This window comes from Zea mays, chromosome 1, assembly GCF_902167145.1.
Source record: "Zea mays cultivar B73 chromosome 1, Zm-B73-REFERENCE-NAM-5.0, whole genome shotgun sequence".
NCBI lineage: Eukaryota > Viridiplantae > Streptophyta > Magnoliopsida > Poales > Poaceae > Zea > Zea mays.
The window spans coordinates 188,443,446-188,456,000 of NC_050096.1; the positions used below are offsets into that span (position 1 = coordinate 188,443,446).

General features: G+C 43.1%; 1 protein-coding gene across 1 annotated transcript; it reads left to right on the forward strand.

The window, feature by feature from the left end:
- Positions 1-395: 395 nt before the first annotated feature.
- Positions 396-5,594, forward strand: LOC103645117 (leucine aminopeptidase 2, chloroplastic). Its single transcript, XM_020542889.1, has 14 exons — positions 396-785; positions 871-912; positions 1,107-1,518; positions 1,628-1,822; positions 1,908-2,133; positions 2,241-2,367; positions 2,463-2,558; positions 3,621-3,818; positions 3,974-4,038; positions 4,116-4,193; positions 4,287-4,407; positions 4,499-4,543; positions 5,047-5,295; positions 5,418-5,594. Exons 1-14 carry the CDS (start codon positions 396-398, stop codon positions 5,577-5,579), a joined length of 2,406 nt encoding a protein of 801 aa, XP_020398478.1. The 3' UTR covers positions 5,580-5,594.
- The last annotated feature ends 6,961 nt before the right edge of the window (positions 5,595-12,555 follow it).

Consider the following 12,555-nt stretch of genomic DNA (forward strand, 5'->3'; position numbering starts at 1 on the left):
CCTAAGTTTGGTCTTTGGTACCCCAAGGGATCCTCTTTTGATTTATTAGGATATTCAGATGCTGATTGGGCAGGGTGTAAAATTGATAGGAAGAGCACATCAGGGACTTGTCAGTTTCTGGGGAGATCCCTGGTGTCTTGGGCTTCAAAGAAACAAAACTCAGTAGCTCTTTCTACCGTCGAAGCCGAATATATTGCCGTACACTACAAGAAACTGATAAATGTTCGTGGGTTTTGTTAAGAACGTGGGTACCGACGTTCTTACATTAGTTAAGTTCATGAGTTTTTTTAAGAACGTGGGTACCCACGTTCTTAATTTAAGTTCGTAGGTCCTAGCCAAAACCGTCGAACTTAACCTGTTAGAAACGTGGGTACCCACATTCTTAGATTAAGTTCATGGGCCAACTCGACACCGTCGAACTTAACCCAAAATACCAAATCCCTATCCCACGCCGCGGGTCTCTCTCACCAGCTCTCAGCCCACCCACCGCCAGCCCGATAAGCGCACCGCGCGCCTGTTCAGCACGCCGCCGCCGCCAGATCAGCGCGCCACCGCCAGCCCACCGCGCCGCCGCCAGCCCGCCCACCGCGCCGCCGCCAGCCCGCCCACCGCGCTCTCCTCTGTCGACATCACCACCTCGACTCTCGTTGTATAGCAGGAGGGCCACCCGCTCGGTCACCGCACCTGGATGGGGCACACCGCCGCCGCTGCGGCCGCGGCCGCCAAACCCGCTCTCGGACTCACCAAGCCCAACGCCGTCGAGCCGCCTTAGGTCTGTCATCTGTGTAACCTCGCGTGCGTTCCTGCCTCTGGATTAGGCTTCCATCCAGCACTGCTTCGAATTGTTCGTGGATTCGATTGCTTTGTTAGTGTGCCTACAACCCGTCTCCAACAAAACCTGCTGATACTCTCGTGTGTTGACTTGATCGTGGCTTACGTTCGCTGCGCTAAAACAAGCGCTAGATCGAGATCAGAATTAGCGTTTTCCCTTCTCCAAAACCGCACGTCTTCGTCTAAGATTTATCGGTTTGATCCGTGGGAAGTTAGTCGATTCTATCCTCCTGAAGTGACAGAGCTTCAACCTGTGCTCTCTGTCGTTCTTCCAGGTCACCTTTTTTGCGAAAGACATCGAATTCTCCGAGTGGAAGGGCGATATTCTCGCTATCACCATCACGGAGAAGGATCTGTCCAAAGACGCTTACTCCAAATTTGAGAATGCCGTCTTGAAGAAGCTGGACGGCCAGCTCGGTGGCCTCTTGTCGGAGGCTGGGGTGGAGGAAGATTTCACTGGGAAGACGGGGCAGTCGGTGGTCCTCCGCCTCGCGGGGCAGGGCTTCAAGAGGGTGGGCCTGATCGGTCTTGGTCAGAGCGCCTCGTCCACCGCCGCCGCTAGCCGAGGCCTCCGTGAGTCTGTCGCGTCAGTTGCCAAGGCCGCTCAAGCTAGCAGCGCTGCAATCGTTCTTGCCTCCCCCAGTGGGATCCAGGAAGAGTTCAAGCTAGCAGCGCTGCAGAGCAGCAGTTGCTTCTGGTACTCGATTCTCCTGCACACGCTCCTTTTTCTTCTCTGATGTCATGGTTATGAAGTGCAGTGGATGGATGCTGAAATTTCTGCCGGTCTGAATCACAGGAACCGTGCTGGGGTTGTATGAGGACAGCAGATACAAGTCTGAATCGAAAAAGGTGCACCTGAAACATGTTGATATTATTGGAGTGAGTTCTGGTGCGAAGGTGGATCAGAAACTTAAGTATGCTAATGATCTTTCGTCGGGTGTGATATTCGGAAGAGAGCTTGTGAACTCGCCTGCAAATGTCCTTACCCCTGGTTAGTAGATCTTTCACCAAACTTTTATTGTTCTTCATAGATTTGTTGCCAGTATACTTATCGCAGTCATCCTTTGTTCTTTCAGCTGTGCTTGCGGAGGAGGCGTCAAAGATCGCTTCTACTTTCAGTGATGTGTTCACTGCCACAGTACTGGATGTAGAGAAATGCAAAGAACTAAAGATGGGTTCCTACTTGGGAGTTGCTGCAGCTTCTGCTAACCCTCCTCACTTCATCCATTTGTGCTACAAACCCACTGATGGGAACGTCAAGAGAAAGCTGGCTATTGTTGGGAAGGGTTTAACTTTTGACAGGTTTGTAGTACTTGCCACATATTTATTGGGTTTATAAAAGTTAGAAGTAGACAAGTAGATGGAACCGTTTGTTATTTTTCTTATGCTTGATTTGCCAATGAATCCAGTGGTGGCTACAACATTAAGACCGGGCCAGGCTACAGCATCGAGCTGATGAAATTTGACATGGGAGGCTCTGCAGCTGTATTTGGTGCAGCTAAAGCTTTGGGACAAATAAAGCCTCCTGGAGTAGAGGTACTTCATTTTTCACAGCCACCTAGCTGTATAGATGTAGAGGTTTTACCCAAATTAGTTTATCTGTTAATTCTATGTTTTTTCCCTTCTCACAGGTTCACTTTATAGTCGCTGCCTGTGAAAATATGATCAGTGGCACAGGCATGAGAACTGGTGACATTGTAACTGCTTCCAATGGGAAGACAATTGAGGTATGTTTTTTTTCAACTTGTTATAAATGACCAGAACGTGCATGATTCATGAATCTTTGTTATAAGGGATCTGCTCGTTCAGAATGTAGTCTTCAAAGGTAATGGACATGATCCTATACGAAAATTGGAGTAACAGCGGCTCAAATTTGGACTGTTAGGTGGTTGAATTCTGAATTTTCAGATTTGGAATAGCGTCTAAGTCTGAATTTCAGTGATTGTGACTGAATTTGGGGCTTCCTAGTGCATAATCCATAAGGTTTTGAACTATGGTTTCTATAAAGGAATTGAAGACCATAAGTTGGGGTACAAATGTCTTTAAGGGTGATGTATATGATCCTACACAAAAAGTGTAGAAAAAGTTGACTGAAAATGGACTGTTGAGTTGTTGGTGACTGAAATCAGTTCAGTTAACAAAAACTGAAATTCAGTAAATGGTGCCAAGTTTGGAGATCATTTGTGATCAATCCAAGTGGTTTTAGACTAAAGTTTCCATAGCAACGTTGGAGCCCATAGTACAGAGAACAAGTTTTATAAAGAGGGTTGGACTTGGTTCCACATAAACCTTGGAGTAAAATGCTCCCAAACTTGCCCTGTCAGATTAGGTGTATGGTGTCTGTTTCAGAAACTGCCTCTAGATTCAGTGTTTTGTGAGCAGTTTTGGAGTACCATAACATTGAACTCATGCACTTTTGGCCTTGGAATACTATAGCAACCTTGGAGATCTATATTTGGAGAACATTTTCTCTTGAGAAGGTGGGGTTTGGTAGTGTACAAAAATAGGAATAAATCTGCCCTAAATGCTCTCTGTCAAGTTAGTTTGGTGCTGAACCATGTTCGGTTTATTGAGGCAGTGAATTTGGGTTAACCTTGGAGTAGGGTAACTCTTGATCAGCCTCGACTTGAGCAGTAGCGGCTCTGGGGTCAGTGACTTATAAGTTTTCAAAAATAGTTTTCAATGCATATGCGTGCTTCTTACTTGTACAAGTCAGGGGGTGTAGTACCACAGTGAGGCAAACTGACTTTATAAAATGTTAAAGCTGTGATATGTTCCTTATACTGCAGGGATCATCTGGTCAATATGTCTGTGCTACTCTACCTTATATTCGTGCGAACATTCCCATTATCATTGTATTTCGAGCATTAGGATTTGTTGCTGACAAGGGTATACTGGAGCATATATGTTATGACTTTTCTGATACACAAATGATGGAATTGCTACGCCCATCCCTGGAGGAAGCTTTTGTCATTCAAAATCAACAGGTACTTATTCAGCTGCTCGACTGGAGGAACACATTTTTTTACTTCAACCAATGTTTGCTTTGAGCATGCTGTTTTATTCAGTTGTTGTGGCACATTTTGAGCTGAGCTCAGGCTTATGTTTCTTCTTTTAAAAGCTTTAGTTTGAATGCTCATAGGTTGCTCTAGACTACATTGGAAAACATGGCGCAACAGTTGGTGTCACTCGGGAAAAGAGAATTAAGTATGTCAAGCAAAGAGTTGACATAACATCACTATGTTTGTGTTGTTTCACTCATGCTTACATTTTTTCTATTTCAGATATGCAAAAGAAATACTTCAAAAGGAAATGTTACGTGTTGGGGAATTATGTGAAACTAAGAAGGCATACTATTTTGGGTATGTGCTCCTTGTCAAGCCTCGTGGACTTGTGGCTGGCATCTTCAAATATTAAGTTTCTGTTGAAAGTAGTGAGGTTCATTTGTTTTGTAGGTATATTATTCACCGCCTACTGATGTGTGCTCTTAGTCGAAGAGCTGAGGATGACCGAGATCATTATGGAAACAAAAGACTAGATCTTGCTGGTCCACTGCTTGGAGGGCTGTTTAGAATGGTTTGCCTAAATATACCAGAATATTAAATGCTCTTAATTCTTTTTTTTTTCTGGATTAATAGCCTGATTTTGTTTTCTTCTGCAACTATAGCTTTTCAGGAAGTTAACAAGGGATGTGAGATCTTACATGCAAAAGGTTTTTTTCTGTCTAAACTGTTAAGTTCTAATTTTCTGGCCCATTTGATCGTTCTGGTTATTAACTCTTCCCTTTCCTTGATCCTAGTGTGTAGATAATGGAAAGGAAGTTAATTTTCAATTTGCTATCAAAGCAAAAACTGTTACCAGTGGCTTGAAGTACTCACTTGCTACTGGAAACTGAGGACAGGCTAACCAAGCTGGAACCAGAGCAGGGGTTTCTCAGGTGCCTATTTTTTTCTTCGCTTCTATTCTCATTTTTAAGGCACTACATCTGACTTACGTGACTAGATCATGATGTGATAAAACTTTGTGTACCGTATTGTTCTCTAAAAGCCATGGTCTGTTTGAGTAACACTCTAAATTAATGTATAATATTGTTTTATGTTAAGTTTTATTCCTTTCAAGTTGATATATGTGTATTGTTTCTTCTGTTATGATGGTATGAAGATTGAATGTTTCAGTAGTGACTCCATCAGTAATTTGTTTTCTTTTAAATGGCAGTCAAATCAGAAGTTACAAGGTTTAAGGGAAGAATTGAATGCGATTGTCCCATACTTGGAGGAGATGAGAAAGAAGAAAGTTGAAAGATGGGACCAATTTGTTGATGTCATAGAGCAAATTAAGAAGGTTGCATCTGAAATCAGGCCTGCAGATTTTGTACCCTTTAGAATTCCTGTGGATCAGTCTGATATGTCTTTAAGAAAGTTGGAGGAGCTAACGAAAGAGCTGCAATCCCTTCAGAAGGAGAAGGTCAGCATCACTTGTTCAAATCCTCTTTATCTGTCTAATGAATATTACTCCCCATGTCTATTATTTTCCTTCAATACTCATACAAGTCTATAAATCTTATTGTCTGTGCCTGTTTTTAACAGAGTGATCGGCTGAAGCAAGTCATGGAACATCTTAACACTTTGCATTCGTTATGCGAGGTGCTTGGTGTAGACTTCAAACAAACAGTAAATGAGGTGCTAATGTGGTGGAGCTACGAACAACAATCTGATGTCCTGATCGAGAGCGACGGAGCTAATGTTTGAACTTGTGTATTTGAACTTGTGAACTATGGATGTGAACTTGTGTGAATTTGTGAACTTATGTATTTGGACTTATGTGAATTTGCGAACTTATATATTTGGACTTCTGTGAATTTGTGATATGAACATATATCAATGTGTTTGAAATCTGTATTGTATGTGATATATTGTGTTGCATGTGATATTTTATGTGTCTATTTTTTCATTTTTGTATTTTTATTTTTTTTTCTGGAAAAGGGTTAAGAACGTGGGTACCCACGTTCTTAACCTTAAGAACGTGGGTACCGTCGAACTTATTGTGCAGTCTGTGCAGACCCACGCAGGGTTAAGAACGTGGGTACCCACGTTCTTAATGTTAAGAACGTGGGTACCGTCGAATTTATTGTGTAGTCCGCGCAGACGTCCGCAGGACACATAAGTTCGACGGCCACGTGGCCCCATCGAACTTAAGGTTAAGAACGTGGGTGCCGTCGAACTTATGGGAAAAAATTCGACGGCCCCCGTCGAACTTAAAAACGCACGTTCTTAACATTAAGTTCGACGGTACCCACGTTCTTAACATTAAGTTCGACGGTACCCACGTTCTTAACCTTAAGTTCGACGGGGCCGTCGAACTTACTTCTCTAAGTTCGTCCGAAAATCGCCGTCGGCTATGTTCGTTGGTAAACCCACGTTCTTACGGTAAGTTCGACGGCTTATTACATTAAGTTCGACGGTTTTTCACCCACGTTCTTTAACCAGTTTCTTGTAGTGGTAGGCCATTGTTGCACGCAATTGCTTTGGATGAGGCAAACCATTAGGGACTATGACTACAAATTTAGCAAAGTCCCTCTCCTATGTGATAATGAGAGTGCAATCCGCATGACGGATAATCCCGTTGAGCACAGCCGCACTAAGCACATAGCCATTCGATATCACTTTTTGAGGGATCACCAACAAAAGGGGGATATCGAGATTGCTTATGTTAGCACCAAAGAACAATTAGCCGATATCTTTACCAAACCATTAGATGAGAAAACTTTTACCAAACTTAGGAATGAGCTAAACATTCTTGATTCTCAAAATTTTGATTGATATTTTGCACATATAGCTCATTTATATACCTTTGATCATATCTCTTTCATGTGCTATGACTAATGTGGTTTTCAAGTGTATTTCATGCTAAGTCATAGATTGAAAGGGAAATGGAGTCTTTGGCGAAGACAAGGCTTCCACTCCACTCCATCGTATTATCGACCCTTCGCCGTCACTCCGCATCACTCTCCACTTTGGTATAATCTTTCACTCATATATTGTTTGCCAAAGGGGGAGAGAATTTCAAAAGGGCTCATATTTCACTCGAAGTATCCATTTTTGGCAATTCATGCCTAAGGGGGAGAAAGTATTAGCCCAAAGCAAAAGGACCGCACCACCACGCCAATTTCAAAATTTTTCAAAACAGGTTTAAGTTCTTAAATGTTTTTCAATTGGTATCTTTGAAATGAGTATTCCTCTAAGAAATTCTATCTCAATTGTTAAAACCCTCTTGAACACTAAGACGAGAATTTCATTGAGGGGGAGTTTTGTTTAGTCAAAGGAAAAGTATTTGAAATAGGGGGAGAAAATTTCAAATCTTGAAAATGCTTCCTTAAATCTCATTCATATACCTTTGACTATTTGTAAAAGGATTTTAAAAAGAATTTCCAAAAGATTTGCAAAAACAAAACAAGTGGTGCAAATGTGGTCCAAAATGTTAAATAAGAAGAAAGCAATCCATGCATATCTATTGAAATAATTAAATTGATTTAATTCCAAGCAACCTTTGCACTTACCTTATGCAAACTAGTTCAATTCTGCACTTATATATTTGCTTTGGTTTGTGTTGGCATCAATCACCAAAAAGGGGGAGATTGAAAGGGAAATAGGGTCAAACCTTTTCCTAAATGATTTTGGTGGTTGAATTGCCCAACATAAATAATTGGACTAACTAGTTTGCTCTAGATTATGAGTTCTACAGGTGCCAAAGGTTCAACACAAACCAATAAAAAGTCCAAGATAGGGTTCAAAAAGAAAGGAGCAAAACTAACTGAAGGCTGCCCTGGTCTAGCGGACCAGATTGTCCGGTGTGCCACCGGACAGTGTCCGGTGCACCAGGGAGATCAACTCTGAACTGCTCAGCTTTGGGTTTTTGGGAAGCCACTCCGCTATAATTCACCGGACTGTCCGGTGTAGCACCGGACTGTCCGGTGTGCCATGCGGAGTAACGGCTACAACGCCAACGGTCGTCTGCAAAAGTGAACAGTGAATGCTACAGTGCATGGACAATTTGCGCAGAGGTCAGAGCAGCGCCAGAAGGCGCACCGGACAGTGAACAGTTACTGTCCGGTGCACCACCGGACTGTCCGGTGGCCCAGGATGATAGAGCTCCAACGGTCGATGTGATACCCCAATTTTCGGAAAAGAAGTTAAATTTCCATTTCTCTTTTCTTTCATGTTCTGTGGCATTGGGGTTTGGAGTTTCAGGAGGCATTCCTCAGGGAAACAGTAGATCTTTTAGCATTTTTTTCCGCTGGGGTCGGGATCTCAAATGAGAGAGCGAGTTCGGGCCATTGATCTCGATCCGATGGATGAGAGCCCCCCCTCTCCTCCCCAACCCTAGCCGACCCCCTCTCCCTCTCCCCAATTGTTGCAGCCGCCCCCTCCCTCTTCCTCTCCTCCCCATTTGCAGCCGCCCTCTACCCTCTCCACCACTTCCTTCCCCCCTCTAGATCTCCCCCCACGCTGCAAGGATCGAGAAGAGGAGGAGCACGTTGAATTGAAGAGGAAGAGAGGATCAAGGAGATGTTCTACCCCATCTCTTCTTGCAGTTTTTCTTGGGGAATCCCTAGGTAAGGATAAGATCCATGTTCCTCCCTGTAATTATGTGTTTTTGGAGGTTGTGAATCATGGGGATTGAAGGATTAGAGGTTGGATTAGATGGGGGGTTAGTTTTTTATCTCGAAATTAGTTTCTGCAGAATGGCAGATTCAACTGTTTCTGTTCCTACCAGTTTTCCGTGCTCTTAATGGCCTCAAAAAAATAAAAAGTCTATATATGAGTCGTATATAATTTGTAGATCCTTCCGTGGCCGTGAAGAACACCTCAATCGGACATCAGAACAGAAAGTTATGACAGTTTGATTATAGCAGTTTTTTAGTCTCATAATTCTGTGCAGAATCTGTTCTCTTAAGAGTTAGGCAAATTTTATCAACAAAATTAAACTGTGGGTTGCTAAAATAAGTTGTAGATATATTCATAAGCTTTCTAGATTGTTAAAGAGTGCATTCATATGATTTGTGAAACTCCAGTTATGTTTGTTTTACTGTGGCTGTTCCTGTTTGCCTGACAAAAATGAGTGTGTCTGTTCACTGGTGGGTTTCATCTAGTAAATGGCCGAATTGGCTCTTCCAACTATGGAGACTTTTGTAGAGGGATAAAAGTTCTTACTTCCAGCAGAATTTCATAATTTTTGGTTCAGTAGTTTGGGAGATATCGAATTTTAAAGTTAACCATACTGCTGTCTAAAACAGATTCAGTTAGTTATCTTGTCAGATGTTTTAGAACTTGTAGATGGCAGAATTTAATTATCCATTGAATATTGAAGTTGTAGAGTATTTTGTGTAGATACTCCTAGAGTATTTGTTTGATATCACCGTTTGTTGGGGACCTTCGGCATCCAAAGGTCCTCAAAAAACAGGATTTAACAGTATTTCTGGAGTACAATGTGTGAACAGGTATCTTCGGACTAAAGTCGGCATTGCTGTAGACCGGAATAATACGAAGGTTGATACAGAGCCGAAGGTGCGAGCAGGAAAGCTTCGGCGTGACAGCAAAGAGTGGAACCGACTTAAAGATGAAAAGGCTATTCAGACCTTGATAGACTACTACAGAATTATTATCAAATGTAAAGGGCATGTATGTAATTTTGTAAGGGCTGTGTCCCATGCCTATAAATAGGTGAACAGTATCCCCGTACTGTTCACGCTGCCTGGGCATTCACCTTTTGCGTCACGCTTGTATTGTCATTTTCTCTCGATTGAAGGTACACTTATAATTCAATAATATTTCTATTTATGCCTGATAATAATATATATAATCGTTCATATTGTCTTTTATATCCTTTACATTTTCTCCTTCGTCATCGTTTAATGATTTTATGAAGGTATGTCCTTCATAACCTTCGCCCGTAAATCATTATATCCTAAGGGAAATAATGCTTCGGAGGACGAAGGACTATATCGATTAACATTTTCTATGTTGCCTTGTTCTTAACTCTTAGTACTTGAGAACAAGTCTCCAACATTGGCGCCCACCTCCGGTGAACTCACTTCCATTTCTGAAGCTTTTCAACACCTTCGGCACGCATCACCTTCGTCATGCCGCCGAAGAAGGCTTCAGCACCCGGGGCTGGCACGCTGCAGCCGCTGGACCCCAATCAAGACGTCCTTTCTCTTAGAGAGGCACGAAGCCAGAAGAGGAAGGCTACCAGTCCAACACCTCCGGAGGATGATCTAGATCAGGAGATTCAAAATCTGGAAATCCTTCAGCAGCAGGTTCAACGCAAGAAGGAAAAGATGGCCAGGCTAGCTGAACTGCAGAGGCAGATAGACGAAGCCTCTGAAGAAGTTCGTCATCTTGCTCAGGATGAGCAACACCGAAGGCCTCAGCATCAAGACCTTCATCAGGAGGGTTTTCCCAACGAAGATGACTGGTATGACAATTTCCATCATGGGAATTTTGTTTTTGATGATGCTTCTCCTCTGTCCGCTGAGCTGCAGGCTACACCTTGGCCCCCGTCCTACAAGCCGCCTCAGCTCCCCGTATTCGATGGCCACTCAGACCCGAAGCAGTTTTTGATGAGCTACGAAGCAACAGTGTCTTCGTATGGTGGCAATGCTTCAGTCATGGCCAAATCTTTCGTCATGGCTGTCAGAAGTGTTGCTCAAACCTGGTATTCCTCCCTTCGACCAGGAACGATCACTTCATGGCAGAAGCTGAAGGATTTGTTGTTAACCAGCTTTCAAGGATTTCAGACGAAGCCGGTCACTGCTCAGGCTCTGTTCCAGTGCACTCAGGATCACGAAGAATACCTTCAGGCATATGTCCGAAGGTTCTTGCGTTTAAGGGCACAGGCACCAACGGTGCCCAATGAAATTGTCATCGAGGCCATGATCAAGGGGCTTCGGCCAGGTCCGTCAGCTCAGTACTTCGCCAGGAAGCCTCCTCAAACTTTGGAGAAGCTTCTCCAAAAAATGGATGAATACATTCGGGCCGACAATGATTTTCGCCAAAGAAGGGAGGAGGCTTTCAGGTTTTCTGAAATGACCAGGGGCTTCGGAGGGAGGTTTTACCCGAGGCATGTGAGATCAATTCACAATTCTACACAAAATGATGACAGAGGAAGCCAACAGCAAAGGCCACAATACTCCTCACAGACTTCTGGACAACAGCAAAGCTCCTTCCGACCACCAGCTCCAAGAGGCAGAGGCGCCAGGGGCTTCGGAGGAAGATTTGGCGATCAACCGAGAAGAATCTTTTGCTTATTCTGCGGTGAGAACAAAGGCCATACTACCAGGATGTGCCATGTTACTATTCAGAAGCAAAAGGAAATAGCTGAAGCAGCAGCACAACAAGCCCAGCCGAAGCAGGTCATGCATACAGCTTCGTGTCATTCGCCCTACATCCCAGAATATGTGGGCAACCATCCTGCAGTCTCTATTGCTTCGGCGAGTCAGCCTCAAGCTTCCTGGCAACAGCCTCCGCTTCCACCTCCGTTGCAACAAGGCCAGCAGCCAGAAGGGAGCCAATATGCTCCGCATCAAAGGGACTTCAGAGAACAGTCCGAAGCTCGCACGGTCAACAGCACTGTGCCAGAATCAAAGCACATCTATTGACAAATATCCTACTGTGATAGTAATCTTTTTCATTCAGTTTTATTTTTTGTGTAATAAAGGACATTATTTAGATTCCATGGAAATAGTTCCCACAAGGAAAATATATTTTCTTCACAGGCTTCAGTTGACGAAGTTTAAGGATTTGTCATAACAAAGAGGACCTTCGAATTATCGAAAAAATTCTTCGAAGCAGCAAAAAGTCGTTCCAAGGAACGCAGAGTAAGTTTGACGAAGTCACAAAAAGTCGTTCCGAAGGGAGCGCAGTGTAAGTTTTCTGCTCCAAAGTCGTTCCAAAAGGAATGCAGAGCATACAGCGAAAAGTCAACGCTGATACCGCCTAAGTAAAAGGCGAAGAAGCTCCAAAGTCGTTCCTAAGGGAATGCAGAGCTTACAGCGAAAAGTCAACGCTGATACCGCCTAAGTAAAAGGCGAAGAAGCTCCAAAGTCGTTCCTAAGGGAATGCAGAGCTTACAGCGAAAAGTCAACGCTGATTCCGCTGAAGTAAAAGGCGAAGAAGCTCCTAAGGGAGGCTTATAGCGAAAAGTCAACGCTGATTCACAAAAAGATTGTGTTTTATCGCACAGATATGCGTGTACCTTCGGAATATTACCTTACATAGCATAACATCATCACATCATTTTGCATAACATAAGCATCATACATCATACTGCATGTGGCATAAGAAAGAGATATGGTATCAATCTTCGGGAAAACGCTTTGAAAAAGGGGCAAATCATGCCAAGTCACAAGGAGAAACAATATTGACCTCCGAAGTATAGCCTTGAGGAATGTTTCTACGAAGCTTCAACACTTTTCGGGATACTTCGGATATTGTTGTGATAAATGGTAATTCTTCTTCACGAAGCATGAAAAGAAGGGAAGGTGTTTTTTCGCCAGAACTCAAAAACGGTATGTATGTAAAGTTTCATGCATCGTAAAGAATTGAACCATAAAGAAAAATAAAACAAATATATTACATACAGGATTACAAGATATTACACATGTTACATTTAAAATGTTTTTACAATAGCATTTAGACTTCCCTAAGTACCACTTCTGCAGCTTCG